General features: G+C 55.9%; 1 protein-coding gene across 4 annotated transcripts in view; it reads right to left on the minus strand.

Moving 5' to 3' along the window:
- The window catches only part of KLHL29 (kelch like family member 29), a 284,614-nt gene that overhangs the window by 44,446 nt on the left and 225,292 nt on the right, over positions 1–14,876 (minus strand). For all 4 annotated transcript variants that reach the window (XM_053925110.1, XM_024552500.3, XM_053925109.1 and 1 more), the window contains 2 exons: positions 11,979–12,120; positions 8,809–9,321 (listed from right to left, as the gene is read on the minus strand). In XM_053925110.1, coding sequence (XP_053781085.1) covers positions 8,809–9,321; positions 11,979–12,120 — 655 coding nt within the window. The remainder of the gene's footprint in view (positions 1–8,808; positions 9,322–11,978; positions 12,121–14,876) is intronic.

Consider the following 14,876-nt stretch of genomic DNA (forward strand, 5'->3'; position numbering starts at 1 on the left):
AACTAATACGCATTTGTCTGGGATGTGTGTGCCCCTGAGATTGAGACCCCAGGGAATGACAATGTTGAGAGACCACTGGGGAGAGGCCGCTGGGGAGAGGCCAGCGAGCTAAGCCAGACAGTCACGGTGCTGAGCTTGGCCACCCAGAGTGGTGCCAGGACAGCAGGAAGTCAGGAAGAGCGTGTTCTTGGTGACGCACTGAAAACCCTTGGACTTCCCTCCCAGGGATGTGTTTTCAAGGAAAAGAGAATTACGCTAAGAAAACAGGCAATGACAACTCTTTCAACAGATAACAACCTTTGGGCCACTTTTTCCTTCAGGCAATTTACACACTGTTTTGTGTTCGTAACCCTTATGCCGGTGTTATTGTCGCCTTTTATAAATCTAGAATAGTGAGTGTGCTCCTGAATGGAACGTAATTTCCACCAAATCGTTTCTCATGAAGCCAGGGCTGCGCCATGTTTTCTGGGGGTGCACTGGCTGGTCTGGGGTACTGCGGGCTCCTGTCCCCACAGGCACTGGCAGCCAGGGGCCTCACTGTTGCCCGGCTCGCCGCCTCTTGAAACTTGTTCCCAAATACTGTGTGATTTCACTTACATGTGGAGCCTAAAAAAGCCCAACACAAATGCACAAACAAACCACAATAAAAAGAGACTTACAGAAACAGAGAACAGACCGACGGTTGCCAGAGGGGAGGAGGGTGAGCGGACTGGGTGAGAAAGGTGAAGGGAGATAAGAGGCACAAACTTCTAGTTGTAACATAAATAAGCCACGGAGATGGGGTCCACGGCCCAGGGAATATAGTCCGTACTATTGTAATAACTCTGCACAGCGACAGTCACCAGACTCAGCGTGGTGATCACCCTGGAAGGCGTACGCCTGTCAGATCACCAGGGTGCACACCTGAAGCTAAGACGCTACTGTGTGTCAACTATACGTTAGTAAAAAAAAATTTTACCCTCCCCCCCAGCTTATTCCCAGACTCAAAACTGGAAAAACCCCCGGGGTCTGCCTGATGGGGCGTGCCTTCCGCAGCAAAGCCAACCCGTGCTGGATTGTTTAAATAGCAATCAGGCATCAGGAAACTCGCCCATCACCTCTGTCACACACGCAGGGAGAGAGGGTTACAAAGACTATCTGAACCCTGGGTGTGCACCCACTTCCCAGTCAGGGGTTAATGCGCCCCCACCCCGCGATTCTTAACCAGATCAGGGCCGCTGAAGTCCAAAGGGGTCTTCACCTTGCAGGACCAGAATGGCCTTGGGGACTGAGAAGATGGACTTTTGCCCAAGAGCATGGATTCCTGATGGCCATCCTGGCTGGGGAGACAAAGGAGGCGGCTGGTAGCCGGGGGCGGGGGGAGGCGGGCAGTCCTGGAAGGGACTGTGTGTGCCGAGGACTCAGAACGGAAGTCTTGGGCCCGGAAGTGTAAGTCAGGAGCTGAACCTCCCTCAAAGCAGGACAGGCCCTGAGAGCCATCTGAGCAGAGGCCCATGTGCGCGCAGCTCTGTGATAAATGAATCTACCGAGGAATTGTTACGCTGTGTCCCTGGCGCTCATCCCAAGCACTCTTCCTTCGGATCGGGCATTTGTAGACTATCTGCCTTCTGCCTGCCTCCTCTCCATCATTTTAACTGCTTTGAGAGGCCCAGTCCCCGCTGACCTCTCTTCTCCAGCCCCTGTAGCGCATGTGGCTGGTGCCCTCTGGCCTCCCCAAGTGGAGCGCAGGCTCCTCTGGGGAGAGCTCTGTCCCTCCCAGTGCCTGGCACGGTGTCTGGAACACTGTGCGCATCACCGCAAGGCCTACGTCCGGCAGGAGCCGAGACCTGTCTGGGGACACAGCCGGCACACCGCCCTGTAGCTTCCACCTGCGAGAAGCCAAGCATGGGTTCTGCACACAGTAGGTACCTAATACTACACACAGTAGTTGCACAAGGAAGGCCTGTAGTATCGCAGGGAGGGCAGTGACATGACTTAGGGCCCCTCAGTGGCCTCTGAGAGTCTGTGGTCTAGAACCTGGCAGTAATCCCTGCTGGCGTCTGCAGGGCCACCACTTCCTGGGACAGTTAGGGCCAGGGCAGCATTTCTGACCTTGAAGGTGCTCAGCAGAGATTTGGGGCCGAAAGCCCATATGCTCTCCTCACTCCATGTGCTCAGCTCAGTGGGGAGAAGGCTGGGGGTCCTGGCTCTGCCTCTGTTCTGCTGAGCAGTGGGGCCCTGAGGGGTGTGCCCAGGCTGGGGTGCGGGGTCACCTCCCGCTCCGAGGAGGACACCATCTCTGGGTGGTCTGGCTGCCTTTGCTGTGTCTCTCTGCTTGCCTGGTTCACTCATCATCAAATGATCTGTTAACAAAACCGTTAAGTCCAGACAACCCTCCAATTAACGATGAACAAACCCCTGGAGGACAGAGCATTGCGGAGGGGCGGAGGCGTTCTGCGGCAGGGCTGGGCAGGCCATCTGGGCGGGCGAGGAGGAAAGACCTCGTGTAGACAGAGGCTCGGACCCCAGAGGCTCTGACACACACACTCCCTCAGGGAGGAGGTGAGAGGGGGTCGGAGCCAGAAAGGGTAACGAGGGGGGGGGGGGCCTGGGGGTTTGGTGCCTGATCTGTGGTCAGGGTTTCTGCCAATCAGATCTGGGAGGTTATTCTGGACAACGTTGTTTTGGAAACAGTGTTTCTTCTCTAGGATTCTTCAGAAATGACTGTGGCGACAGTAATGTCAACAGCTAACACTACTGTGGGCTTTCTATGTGCTGGGCGCTGTGCTGAGACTTTGCACATGTTGTCCAATCCTCTGTGCGTGTCTGTGGGGAGGGCACTGTGGTGTGTCCGCATTACAGATGAGGAGACTGAGGCTTAGAGACACCAGCTTTCGAGCACAAGTTCACTGGGTGAGCAGGGAGTGGAACTTGAACTCCAGCCAAGCAGTTGGGTGCAGAACCTGGGCTCCTGGTTGCCTTCCATGCTGCTGGCCACATGCTCCTAACCATCGCTCTCTGCCTGCAGCCTTGCTTGGTTGGTTGATCTGTCCCGTCTACCGTCTACCGATGTGGCCCCTCCAGTGTCCTTGGCACCCTGCTCTCAAGCTGAGTGTCGCAGGATGCAGAGATCCCCTGCGGGTAGTTAGGAGGAGCCCTCCTGAGACAAGGAGTTCCTGTAATTAGGGGGAAGATCCCAGCAAAAGGCATGTCGTTAGGGCGACAGTGGAGGTCAAAGGTTACAATGGGAGCAGAAAGGCGTGTTTCTTCGGTTTCAGGGTGGGCCCCTGGGGACGAGGTGTTGCAAATATCACGATGTTAATGACGTGAATGCAATCTCCCAAGACTCTGGAAGGCAAACTGGTCTTTGGCTTTGCCACATTGGAGCCCCTAGAGGACCGCGGACACAGAAAGATGGCCCTGGTACCGGGAGTGGAAGTAGTAATAGCAGCCTCGTCCTAGTGGTTACTGTGTGCCAGGCACCATTCGCCAGCTTTATGTGAAATCACTCGCTTCATCATCACAAGTGGAAATGCAGGTTCTCTTATTGTCTCCCGTTGAAAGAGGCAGAAGCTGAGACCGAGTTTCAGATCCCATGCGCTCTGGCCCCAGTGTTTTGGTGGAGGTGTTTGAGTATAGGAGTAGACGGACTTGTGTTCCCAGAGGTGTGGGACAGGTATGGGGGCAGGGGGGGCGGGCTGCAGAATGAAATCCCACACGGAGCACCTGCCTACAAGCCTGGGGCCCCTGAGGACAACCAGCTCACGCAAAGGGAGAGGAGTCACAGAACGGCGCGGGTCACTCCCAGCTCAGTGTGTTGTGCTTTCGTCCATCACTTGCTGTTCAGCGTCCCTCAGAGCCAGGCGCTGGCTGGGAAGCTGGAGGTGGAGTGGGAATTGGACGGAGTTCTTGCAGGCGGGCCCCACCCCTGTGGCTCACAGTCCAGTCGGGAGAATGGCCCAGGAGTAGGTTCTCTGCCAAGGCACAGAGCACAGCTGGGTAGGAGGGAACCTGAGGCGTGCAGTGGCTACAGGGCAGCCTGGGGGCAGAAGGACAGGAGATGAAGGGGGGCAGCTGGCAGGAGTCAGATCCCGGAGCACCAGGTTAGGGGCTGAGCATCTGACCAGGAGTGACAGGACCGACCTGTGTTTTGCAAAGACCGCTCCGGCTGCGTCCTGGGCCTGGAGGTCACCACTGCAGGCCAGGGGAGAGGCCAGTGATCCAGAGGACGCAGGATCTGAGAAATTTTCAGACTCAGTGTCCGGGGGGAAAAGGGTTAGGGTTACAGACAACCGCAAGCTGTGACTTTGAACCCCTGGAAGGATGCGTGATGTCATTTCTGAGAAGGAGACACAGGATGAGCCAGTCTGTGGGAAGATGATTTCAGTCTGGACGTTTCGAGCCCTCTGGGCCAACCAGGTGTGGGCAAACGGCTTTATTGTGAATTCCCAGCTTCTTCCACGATATTTATTGCAAAGGGACCAGGGTGCCCTGGCAGGTCAGAGGGCAAGGGAGGGAGACATGAGGACTATGCTGGTTTCACGGCTGGGGATGGCAGTCCTGAAAGCCTCTGCCAGGGAGCTGACGTATCCCTCTCCCTTTCAGGGAAGGGGATGTGAGTTCCTGTTAAGTGGCTTGATCAGGGGCTGCCAGCTCTGTGAACAAGTTTGGGCTTCTTCCATCTCTTCTGCTCTGGGGACGGGGCCCTGGCTTTCCAACCCTTCACAAGCTTCTTTCCTTTGCTAAACTCTCCCAACCTGGGGCTACCGCCAACAGAACAGCAGTTTTCGGTGTCTATGGTCTCATGAAATCCTCCTCTATGCTGGATGTAGGTAGACGAGGGAAAGGAGGCTCAGCGAGGTTAGGAGACCTGCCCCAGTCCCACAGCGGTTCACTGTGCCTCAAAGTATCTTTGGCAGATCCTGTCGTTGCCAAGCAGGAGACGGCGTGAGGACAGATGGAGCTCTGTGGGGTGGAGGTCCAGGGGCAAGGAGGGGACATTGGGGGATGTGGAACCACAGGAAGGGGCTGTACACGCCCTGCTGCATGTGCCTCGCCCATGGCCCCTCACTCTGGGCCTACAAAACCTAAAGTCAGAACAGACCAGCCTCTCCACTGCAGGTCAACTTGCACTTTGCTTTTTGGTCCAGAATGAGCAGGAGCAGCCTGACCTCTCTCCCCCTGGACACGCAGGTGGAAATACAATAGCTTTCCCGCGGCTCACTACCAGGCCCAGGGCCTGGGGCTTTACAAGGTCTCTAGCTCTGCTCTTAGCTAAGAACAATCCTTTTTGAAAGCAAGGGGGTAGAAAGAATGACATCAGTAACTTGGACCTCAGCTGTCACACTCCGCTGGGCTCACGTGGTGCTGGGACAGTGACCTTAGACTCGAGGGTTTCAAGGGCTGAGATCGGCCACCACCTCTACCCACGGATGAGCTCAGGGGTTCCAATTCAGCGACAAGACGAATGGCTCAGGTGTTTTATAACAGGATACAAATGGAACTAATTCTTTTTTCCTCCCTTATCACTTTGCACGCAGGAAATCTATTTTAATTAGCTTTTAATACACAACCTTAAAAAAATAAGAAATCCCACAGATTTCTCCCGCCCCCACAGGATTCTTAGAAAAGAAAGATTTATCTTGTTTCTTAAGCAAATCTACATGTGCTCAAATGCATTTAAATAACACTCATTAAAGGGAACGGCACACAAGCTGCCTTCTCCAGCCACAGACGAGAGACCGTCGCTTGACCCGCTGCGAATCAAAACGCGTTTCCACACCACCTTTATTTTTCCATTGGTTAAGTTTGAAATCAAAGTCCCAACACCCTTTCTGGGAAGGCAGGCTAACACCCAGAGCCCCAACTGAAATTTTAGCTCATTTGATTGGAAGATAAGTACAGGAAACACAATGTGAAATTTTAAATCAGGGCACTAATGAAGTCTAAAAATACCAGGGGCCCATCTCTCTGGCTGGCAAGACCTGCTCTTCATGGATGGGATTTCTCCATAATTACTCAACCCCGTGAGAGCCCAGGTTGTCACGTCAAGCCGGAGTCGGGGAAGCCGAGGGACTTTAATGAGCTAGATCTCGTGGTGTGCCACGGTGGGTCTTATTATAATGCTGGGCAAGGTTTCGGTCAGTGGACAGGAGAAAAGGAAGGTTTTTTTTTTTTTTTTTTTAAGTGGAGTTCAGACTAGTGTTGATGCCACCATGCAGTGCCTCCTGGTCCCCACTCAGGGCTGGCTGTCTGTCATGTAGGAGTGTGAAATCCACTGGGCTCCGGAGATGTAAAATCCCGAAGGGCAGAATTAAAAGTGACCCAAATCCAAACCCACACGGTCTTGTCGGAAATATGATTCTCACACGGCAAGTTTCAAAGATTTGGTTTCAAAATTCGGTTTCTTATTTGAAAAAATATGCAGTTGTTTGACATTAGATCTGACAGACAAATTATAGCTTTAGCAATAAAGGCTTTTAGGATTAGAAAGGAAAGGAGAAATTACTTAAAAAAACAACCCCAACACACCCACCCAGGCCTGAGTTTGGAGGAGGCATTGGTGTATGCATGTTCCACTGTCTTCCTTCACCCCGAACACGGGGAGATAACTCCGCCCCCGAAGGCCGTGAACAGAGAAGCGAAGGACATGCAATGTCTGGGGCAACAGCCGCCTCTCGCAGACTCTGGAAGTCTGCGCGGGGGTCATCGCTGCCTGGAGCTGGCAGCGGCGGGGTCCTCCCTGGCTCACCAGAAGGGGGGCTGTGGACACCTTCTAGGGACACCCCATCCCTGGCCTCACCTAGTACTGAATGTACCCTTTGGGGCTGGAAGAGGGAGGCCCATCAGGGTCCCTCTTTCGTTTCCCCTACTGCCCATGGGCTTGGACCCACCCACGTCCTCTGGCCCCACAAAGAAGTTACAGTCTGTGTCTCTGCAATGACCGCCACCTTGGGCCAGCGGCCGCCTGTCTCTGCACTGTACCTTCCTGGTCGTAGGGAGTCAGGTGCCTGAATGTGAAGACATGGGCCCATGCCTGGCAGCTTTGGGGAGGCAGCCCCCGGTTCCCTGCTAAACCTCAAATGAGGGACTCCAGTCTGATCTGGGCCAGCTACCTTTTCATGCAGAACAAGTCCTCTTCCTAGCCACATGTCTGAAACCAGGCAGGTCAGCGAGACCTTCCATCAGCCCCAGGAGGCTGTCAGGGTAGGGGCTGTACTCCCTGTGGTGGGGAGGAGGGAGCCCACCCAGCGCCCCAGGCTTTGGCAAGGGCACAGGAGCAGCTGGGGCGCCCAGTGCCCATTGTGTCCGAGTTGGCAACATACAACTGGGAGTAAGTTTTTGTTGTTTTAAAGACAGAGAGAGCTTAACCAAAACAATTCAAACAAAAAATCAATTTAGTCAATTAAAAAAAAAATCTTAAACAAAGTGAGAGTTTACCAGAATTTAGATGTAATTTCCTATAATTTTGTCATTTAAAGCTAGTGCTGATTTCCAAAACAAAGACAGTGAGGGGGGCATTAGATGGGGAAGGAAACCCAGGGAAGATCTAGACCCAGCTTTGTTGTCGGGATGCGGGACGAGGCCTGGAAACCGCCCGAAAGGATGGAGAGAGAGACTGATGAGAGCAGGCGCAGACGGGAATGGCTAGTTTGGAGCAAAGCTCTTCTAGGACCCAGGGCCCCTGAGGCGCCATCTCTAGGGGCTGTAAGTAGGGAGGCTGAGAATCCTGCTCAGAAGCCCACACTTCCTAGGTCCATCTACTCTCCCGTTCAAAGGGGCCTGGACCCCCTGCAGCTGGACTGCCTGCCATGCACCCTCCTGCTGACCTGGCTCTGGGCCTGGCTGCCTTTGCGCCGCCCCCTCACCCCCAGCAGGAGCAGAGCCCCCCTGGCTGGAGCTCCACGGGACACATGTCTGGGGCAGGTGAGCCCCACCAGCCTCACATCAGTGGCCCCTGTTCTTCTTGTTCACTGGACCTCCGCCTCCCCTGGTCCTCCCACCCACTCCTGCATCCTGCTGGACAGACCCCTCAGACAGACGGCAGAGTGGGGCCCGTGGGCTGCGGTCTTGTGCCCTAACCCTCATGGCCAGAACCACTCCCAATGTGCTCTCTCCTCCAGACTCTGTTCTCAAGGGTCTGCCTTGAAAACCGCCCTGGACCCAGGCAGGTGGTGGTGGTAGGGGGAGTGGTTAATGAAGGTGGGGAGTGGAAGTGCTCTTCCAGAGCCTCAACGAGCCACCTGAGTCCTTGAAATAAAAAGCCCATCTGGCCCAGGATGATCTGGGAGAGCCTCCTGGGCCTCAGTGACCACCCTGAGGGGCACCCTCATCCGATATCCCACGGCACGGTGGACGGAGCTTTTCTGGGGAGGGACACGGGCAGTTCATATTCCCACCGTCCTCATGGTGGAAGATGGAGAAGGGCCGAAGGAACTGTTCCATGAGCCCTAAGGGGAACAGATGATTCCTGCTCCTTCTGCACTTGGCCTGGCCTTGGGGTTAAAGGTGAGAATGACCCAGGGCTTGGGCTGGAGGCAAAAGGACCCTGACCTTTGCAGACTCTCCCCTCCCCTCCTCTTCTGCCCACTCACATTGTCCTGCCTTTCCTGTCCTGTCTTCCGCCTACTCCTCCGCTTCCTCTGTCTGAGGCCCGGGGGAGGCCCTAGGGCAGCCTCCGGGTGGGAGTGGGGGCAGGGTGAGGCCAGTAGGGTGCTGCTGGAGAGCACAGGCCACCAGGAACCCCACTCCTGTCCGTGCTCTGTCATGGTGACCATGTGGGGAGGCACAGACGCAGGCACACAGGGAGCAGGTGGCAGCAGGACTTACCTTTGGGGTGCCCAGGGTCGGTGAACTCATACTTCCCCACACCAATGGTCCGCAGCATCTGCAGCCCGTGGGCTGAGTCGGTCGCGGGGGGCCCATTGGTGGCAGGGGCACCGCTGGGGAGAGTGGCAGATGGCTGGGCCGGCGGTGGTGGCGGCAGCAGGGGCCCTGCCATATGACCGTTGCCCACTGTGGTGGGTCCTGGGCGGGCCACCTGTCCCACTCCAGGCAGAGTGGAAACGGCCAGGGGCTGTGGGCTGGCATACAGGGCCTGGGCAGGCATGTTGACCACCACGCTGCTCAGTGGCTGAGAGGGCGGCTGTGGGAGCGAGTAGTGGCCCGGCATCAGTGGGAGCTGGGGCCCCACATGTGGAGGCAGTGAGGGGGTCACCCCAATGACCGGGGCCTGGACGTTCACAGCCGGGCTGAAGGTGGGAGGCTGGGCTACTCCATAGGAGTGTGCGATCAGGGCGGGCTGGCTCCCGGCGGCCACCGTGGTCACCCATGGCCCTGTGCCTGCAAGGGAGATGGAAGAGGTGTCATCTGCCGTTTTCACATTCACTCAACCAACTGCCCCAGGCCCTGGTCTGGGCGCTGGGTCACAGAGGTGGACCAGACGCCTGTGCCCAGGAACGCACAGCATGAGGACCTGTGATTGCGGCAGCATGTGAGCGGTGCCTCAGGAACACGTGCCACGTGGCTGGGAGGACTCAGAGGAGGGGACACAATCTGCCTGGGAGAGGTCGGGAGGCAAGAAAGCAGAGAGAAAAGGGGAGATCTTCGAAGAGATCTGGCTTCAAATCTGGGTTCGGCCACTTACTAGCTAAGAGCCTGGGGCAAGTTGCTTATCTCCTCTGAGCCTCATTCTTCCCAGCTGTTGCCTGGAACCAGCAACACCTACCGCACAGGTCTCCTGGGAAGCACCAATGAGAAAAATGTGTCTGGTATGTGTTAAATGTTCCATAAATGCTGGTATTGTTCCTTCTTTTCTGGCGAATGCAGTCTGAAAAAGGGTGTGCTTTTGGGGGGGGTGGGGCAAGAGTGGCAGAGCCTGGGGCTGGGAGGCAGAGCTGGGGGCTGGGCAGCGTGGGGAGGCCCGAGGGGCTGCTCCCTATGGCCTTGCTGGGGGGCCAGGCGACCTCTGTGTGGCCAGCCCTGGGGGGGACATGAGAAGAACATTTTGCCCCCAAAGGAAATTGTGGTTCAGCGAGGGAGTCCAAGGCTCCCTGAGCCGAGTTGACATTGAGGTGACTCAAGCAGGCTTGAGAGTGACACCGGAAGAAACTGACCATGAGGGCCAAGGCCAGTCTGGGTTGCCTCTGCCCAAGTGAGTGTGGATCTAGGTCTCTGTCACCTGAATGTCACCGTAGTTTTGCTGATGCCTCTGGAGTGGCAGTGTAGGAACTTAGGGTGAGGACCTGAGGAAGGAGAGTGGGGGGGGCCACTCAGGACCCCCAGCCCTAGAGACAGGAAATTGGGGCTGGGAACTTCCTCACTGGAATAAGATTTCAAGGCAGGGGGAAGAACCAAGATGGCAGGGCAACTATCCAACCACCAGAGGGCGCCATCCCTGAGGATTAGTCCAAAGGGCACAGTGGACAGCCAGGCTTGGAGTCAGACCACGCTTTAGCCCTCCTTCTGCCTCCCTAACTGAGTGACCCTAGGCACAAGCCCTCTCCCCAAGGCAGTTTCCTCATCTGCAGCGGGACAGCAATGCCACCAACTGGACAGGGCTGCTGTGAGCATTGAGATGACCCAGAGCAAGACACGGAATCCATGGCACCAAATAGTTCTGATTCTGATAACGAGGGAGGCTGGAGAAAACTAGAAGCTGGCAAATGTCGGGGAAGGAGTTCCAGCAGAAGTGGCTGCTTGGGGGGACTGTCCCCCAGCCTGAAGAAGAGGAGGTGGTATCACTGTGGGCCAGCCTGGTGTCTTAGAGACAGGCACGTCCTCCTAAGCTCAGGGTTCTCCAGGATTAGCCAGGGAGCCCGGAAAAATGCACCAGAGCTTCAGGTGCAGCGGGCGAGATGGGAGGGAACTCTGTGGTGAAGACACTGAGATGCCGTGCCACGGAGATGCCTGATTTATGAGCCGGGAATGGCCCTGAGGGCGCTGGAGACCTAGAGAGAGGTGTCTAATGATGTGAGGCACGCCCTGTTCACCACTGTCATCAATGATTTGGATGACGGATGGAAGACATTGTGACTAAGTCTGCAGGTGACATAATGTTGGGAGGGTCAGGCACAGGTCAGCAATAAAAGCAGGAATCTAAGAGATCCTAAGGGTCAGCAAAAGACATTGACAAGGTCTTGCCCTTGGGTCTCCACACCCAAGGGCCTCCCCAGGTTGAGAGGAGAGGGACAGGGGTCAGAGTAGCCACATGACAGTATTGGGACCTTCCTGCTGAGACAGCATGTGATGTGGCTGCCAGCAGAGCAGAAGGGACATGAGGCTGCGATGATCCCAGCAGAGGGGCTGAAAGAAGGAGGTGCGGGGCAGACCGCACATGGCTTCCTTGTGGTGGGTCACTGGGATTGTCGGTGAGCAGGGCCACTCCTTTGAAGGCGAAGGGACTAGGAACGATGGGCTCTGGGGCGCGGCTGGAGAACGTGGGTGTTTATGCCACAGAAGACTTGGAGCGGGGAGAGTGGGACCCCCAGATATCTGTAGGGCTGTGCTATGGAGGGCTGAGAGGACGGGTCTATGTGTATCCTGAAGGGAGGTCTGGCACCCATGGGGGATAACAGGGAAGGCTTTTGTTGAGGTCACAGCTGTCCAAAGAAGGCCTGGGGTGCTGCAGGAAGGGGTGAGTCAGGCCCCAACCCCATTCCCATGTAACCATTGGCAATGCAGAAGAGCTTCCCGGGAAGGTATGCTTTGAGAAATTCGTTATGAATCAGGGCACTGATGTTTGGTAATAACTAACTATTCAAAATAACCCTAAGCAGGTTCATAGTCACTCTCTCTCCCCTGCTTTCTCCCAAATATTTTCCTGAGTAGCAGAGACAATGCTCACAGCAACCCCCCACCCCCACCCCACTCAGCCCAGTCTGAGGTCTGGGCTGCTGCAGGCTGTGGGGCAGTGCCTGCTGAGGAGCTGGGGCCCAGGGAGGCTCTAACGCCCCTCCCAGCCCAAGCACAGGTCTCTGTCCGTGGGAGGAAGTACACACCTGGGTTGTCGCTCTCCCTCATCTGTTTGGAGGGCGGCTCATCAGTGTCCCAAGGTGTGGACTGATTGATGGGCGTCTGCCCCCACCGGATGCTGGTTGTGAGTCCCTGGGACTGACTGTCCGCTTTGGAGATGCCAGGAGCCTGGGGAGAAGCAGAGCAGGAAGGTGAGAACAGCCTGGCCAGGGTCCTGCCCTGGGATCCATCTGTCCATCCCCCCACCCCCAGCCACCACCTCAGCAGTTCTCCTGCTGCCTGGGCAACGGGGCCAGAGGCAGAGACCTGGCCCAAGTCCAGTCCCAGGGGAAATTGCAGAGCATTTTGGCACAGTAGTGACCTCTGCTAAACTCCAGCCTCCAGGAGCACCCAACGCAGTGCCTCCCTGGCCACCCTCTGTGGCCATTCCCTCCACTGAAGCTATCACAAAGGAAACAGCGTTCTGCCCTGAGATGTGAAGTCCCCCGGCCCCTGGGCCATTAATAAACTGCAACAACATCCGCGGGCGTGTGCTGAGCGCCAACTGTGTACTCAGCCTGTGGGCTCAGCACCACCATATGCCTGGCTCTTTGACATGTGAGTGAACAGCTCTCCAAAGCTCAACTACCAGCCTCGGAGGCCCAATAAGTCCTGCTTCAAAGGGGATGTGGGGAGGGTGGGGACCCAGGCCAGTGGCAGGACAGCTCCCATGCTGCCACCAGGGCGGGAAGGCGGGAAACACCTGCACCAGGCCCCTCGGTTCCTCATTCCTCCTGGAAGGAAGGAGGCGGGCTCCCAGCTCCAGGATCTGACTCTCTAACTTAGATACTTAGAGCAAAGAAAAAATGAACCTCAGGGTGAAACAACCCCTAGGACAGCTCTGGTCTCCCTGAGCCACAGCCTCACGACAGAATATTATGTAATCGTTAAAACTCAGGTTTACTAAGAGTTCTTAACGAGATGGCGAAATGCTCACACTGTAATGTTAACGAGGAAAGCAGGGCATGAAAAGACATAAAAAGAACCTCGCCATGCAAACAATATGCGTGGGAGGGAGAAAGTAAAACGTTAGCAGGGACGCTGTCCTTGGGTGATTACGGGGAACTTTTGTTCTCTGGTCTATACTTTTCTGTGTTTGCCAAATTCCCTTCTATGGTCATGACCATTATTATCACTATAATTACAGAGTGGGGCAAAAGGCGGTTTACAGTTGTTTGTATGGAAAATAATACAATTAATAAATAACAACACAAGAATAAATCCTGTTTCACATACTCATAACTGTAAACCTACTTCTGCCCACCCTGTATAATAATACTTTAAAAAAAATCCAAAAAACATGTTGGGGAGCCCCAGACTGGGATAACCAGGATGTGGCTCCCAGCAGTTCAGCCAGGGCTCAAGTTTGGGGGTGAAGAGCGAGGGGGTGGGGACAGTCACAAAAGGCCAAAGGAACCCCAAGGGGCAGCTGCAGACCTTTCTCGCGGGGGTGGCCTGGTCCTGGTGACCTTTGACAGAAGCTGACCCAGTAATCAGGCTGGTGGGGGGCAGGCAGCGCCCTCTCCTGGGCTTCTCAGACAAGGACACGAAGCAGCGGATGGGGGCGGTGGGCGGGGGGGTAGTTTGTCGGCGGTGGGTACCAGTGGAGGGGGGTTCACACAGATCTGACTGGGGCTTTGATGCCTAAAGCGAGGACAGCCAGCGCCTGCACTGGGGCCTGCTGGGAGCAGCGGAGCCTCGTCCCGTTAGGACCGTAGGCGGCACTGAGCTAATTGCATTAGGCAGCACTTTATCTCTGGCCTGCGTTTCAGATGCTTCGCGTCTGTGAACAGAGCGGGAAACAAAGGGAAAGAGTGGCTCTCCGGAGGAAAGAACAATTCAACAAACAGGATTCCTTATCAGAGGCTCCTGCCCCACTTTTGCGTGGGTGGCAGATGCGAGCCTCGGGTGGGCTGCAGGGGTGGGGATTTGGCCTCGCTCCCCTACAGCCTTCCGGAACTTATGGAGCAATGTTGCGGCTTCTAGAGCGCTCTCTAAATAGCTTTGCGGCGTGCCCCGTCTGCAGCCCCCCTGTATTCCCAGATTCTCGGGGTGCTGGTGTGTTCAGAGTGCTTCCCTGTAATCAGAGGCATCTGAGGGGGAAGAGCCTGTGTCTCATCCAGGGCCCTGATTGGGGTGAGGTCTGAAGGCAGCTCCCTCCTTCGCTGTAAGACCGGCCCCTCCTACCAGTAGGGGGCGCTGCAGCCCCTCTCGGCTACCCGGGATTTCTGGAGGGCCCCCCCGCCCCGGGCAGAGGCAGGTTTGGTTCTCAGGGACCTCCTACAGTCTCATCCCTGCCCTGCTGAATCAGCCTCCAGGGCCCTGCCTGGCACCTTCACAGGGTAGGGGAGGGCTCTGGAAAGTCGGAGGCCCTGGGCCGGGCTCTTACGGACCGACAGCACTGCCGCCAGCAGAGGCGGCTGGGGTCTCCCGCTCGCAGTAGGTCACCGGATTCCGAGCTCTACAACTTCAGGAGGTCCGTTTTTTGCCCTAACGTTGGTTCCAAAACACTCCTGCCAACTCAGTCGTGTGTGCCTTTGTTGGTTAGTTGTTTTTTTCAGTAAACAAGCACTGGGCCTCTGCTGGGAGCCCAGCCCAGCTCTGGGGTCACTTGTTCCAGCCGACTGGAACACCCAGCTACCTACGCAAACAGAAGGAAGCTGGGGTGCAGGAGGCTCTGGGGTGCTGGGGTGACTGGGAGTGGCCACAACTGGTTTGCTGTCTGGCTGTGTCTTTCATGAGTATTACAAGCGCATTCTTACAAGCAAGAAATTTGTTCTGCTGTGAGAAGGAAAACAGAATCTTTTTTTTTTCCTTAGGGAAGATAAATAAAGGCCACTTGTATTCTACCCGGCACAGCAACTTCTGAAGCTATGTGCAACTTG

Source organism: Desmodus rotundus, chromosome 5 (assembly GCF_022682495.2).
Source record: "Desmodus rotundus isolate HL8 chromosome 5, HLdesRot8A.1, whole genome shotgun sequence".
NCBI lineage: Eukaryota > Metazoa > Chordata > Mammalia > Chiroptera > Phyllostomidae > Desmodus > Desmodus rotundus.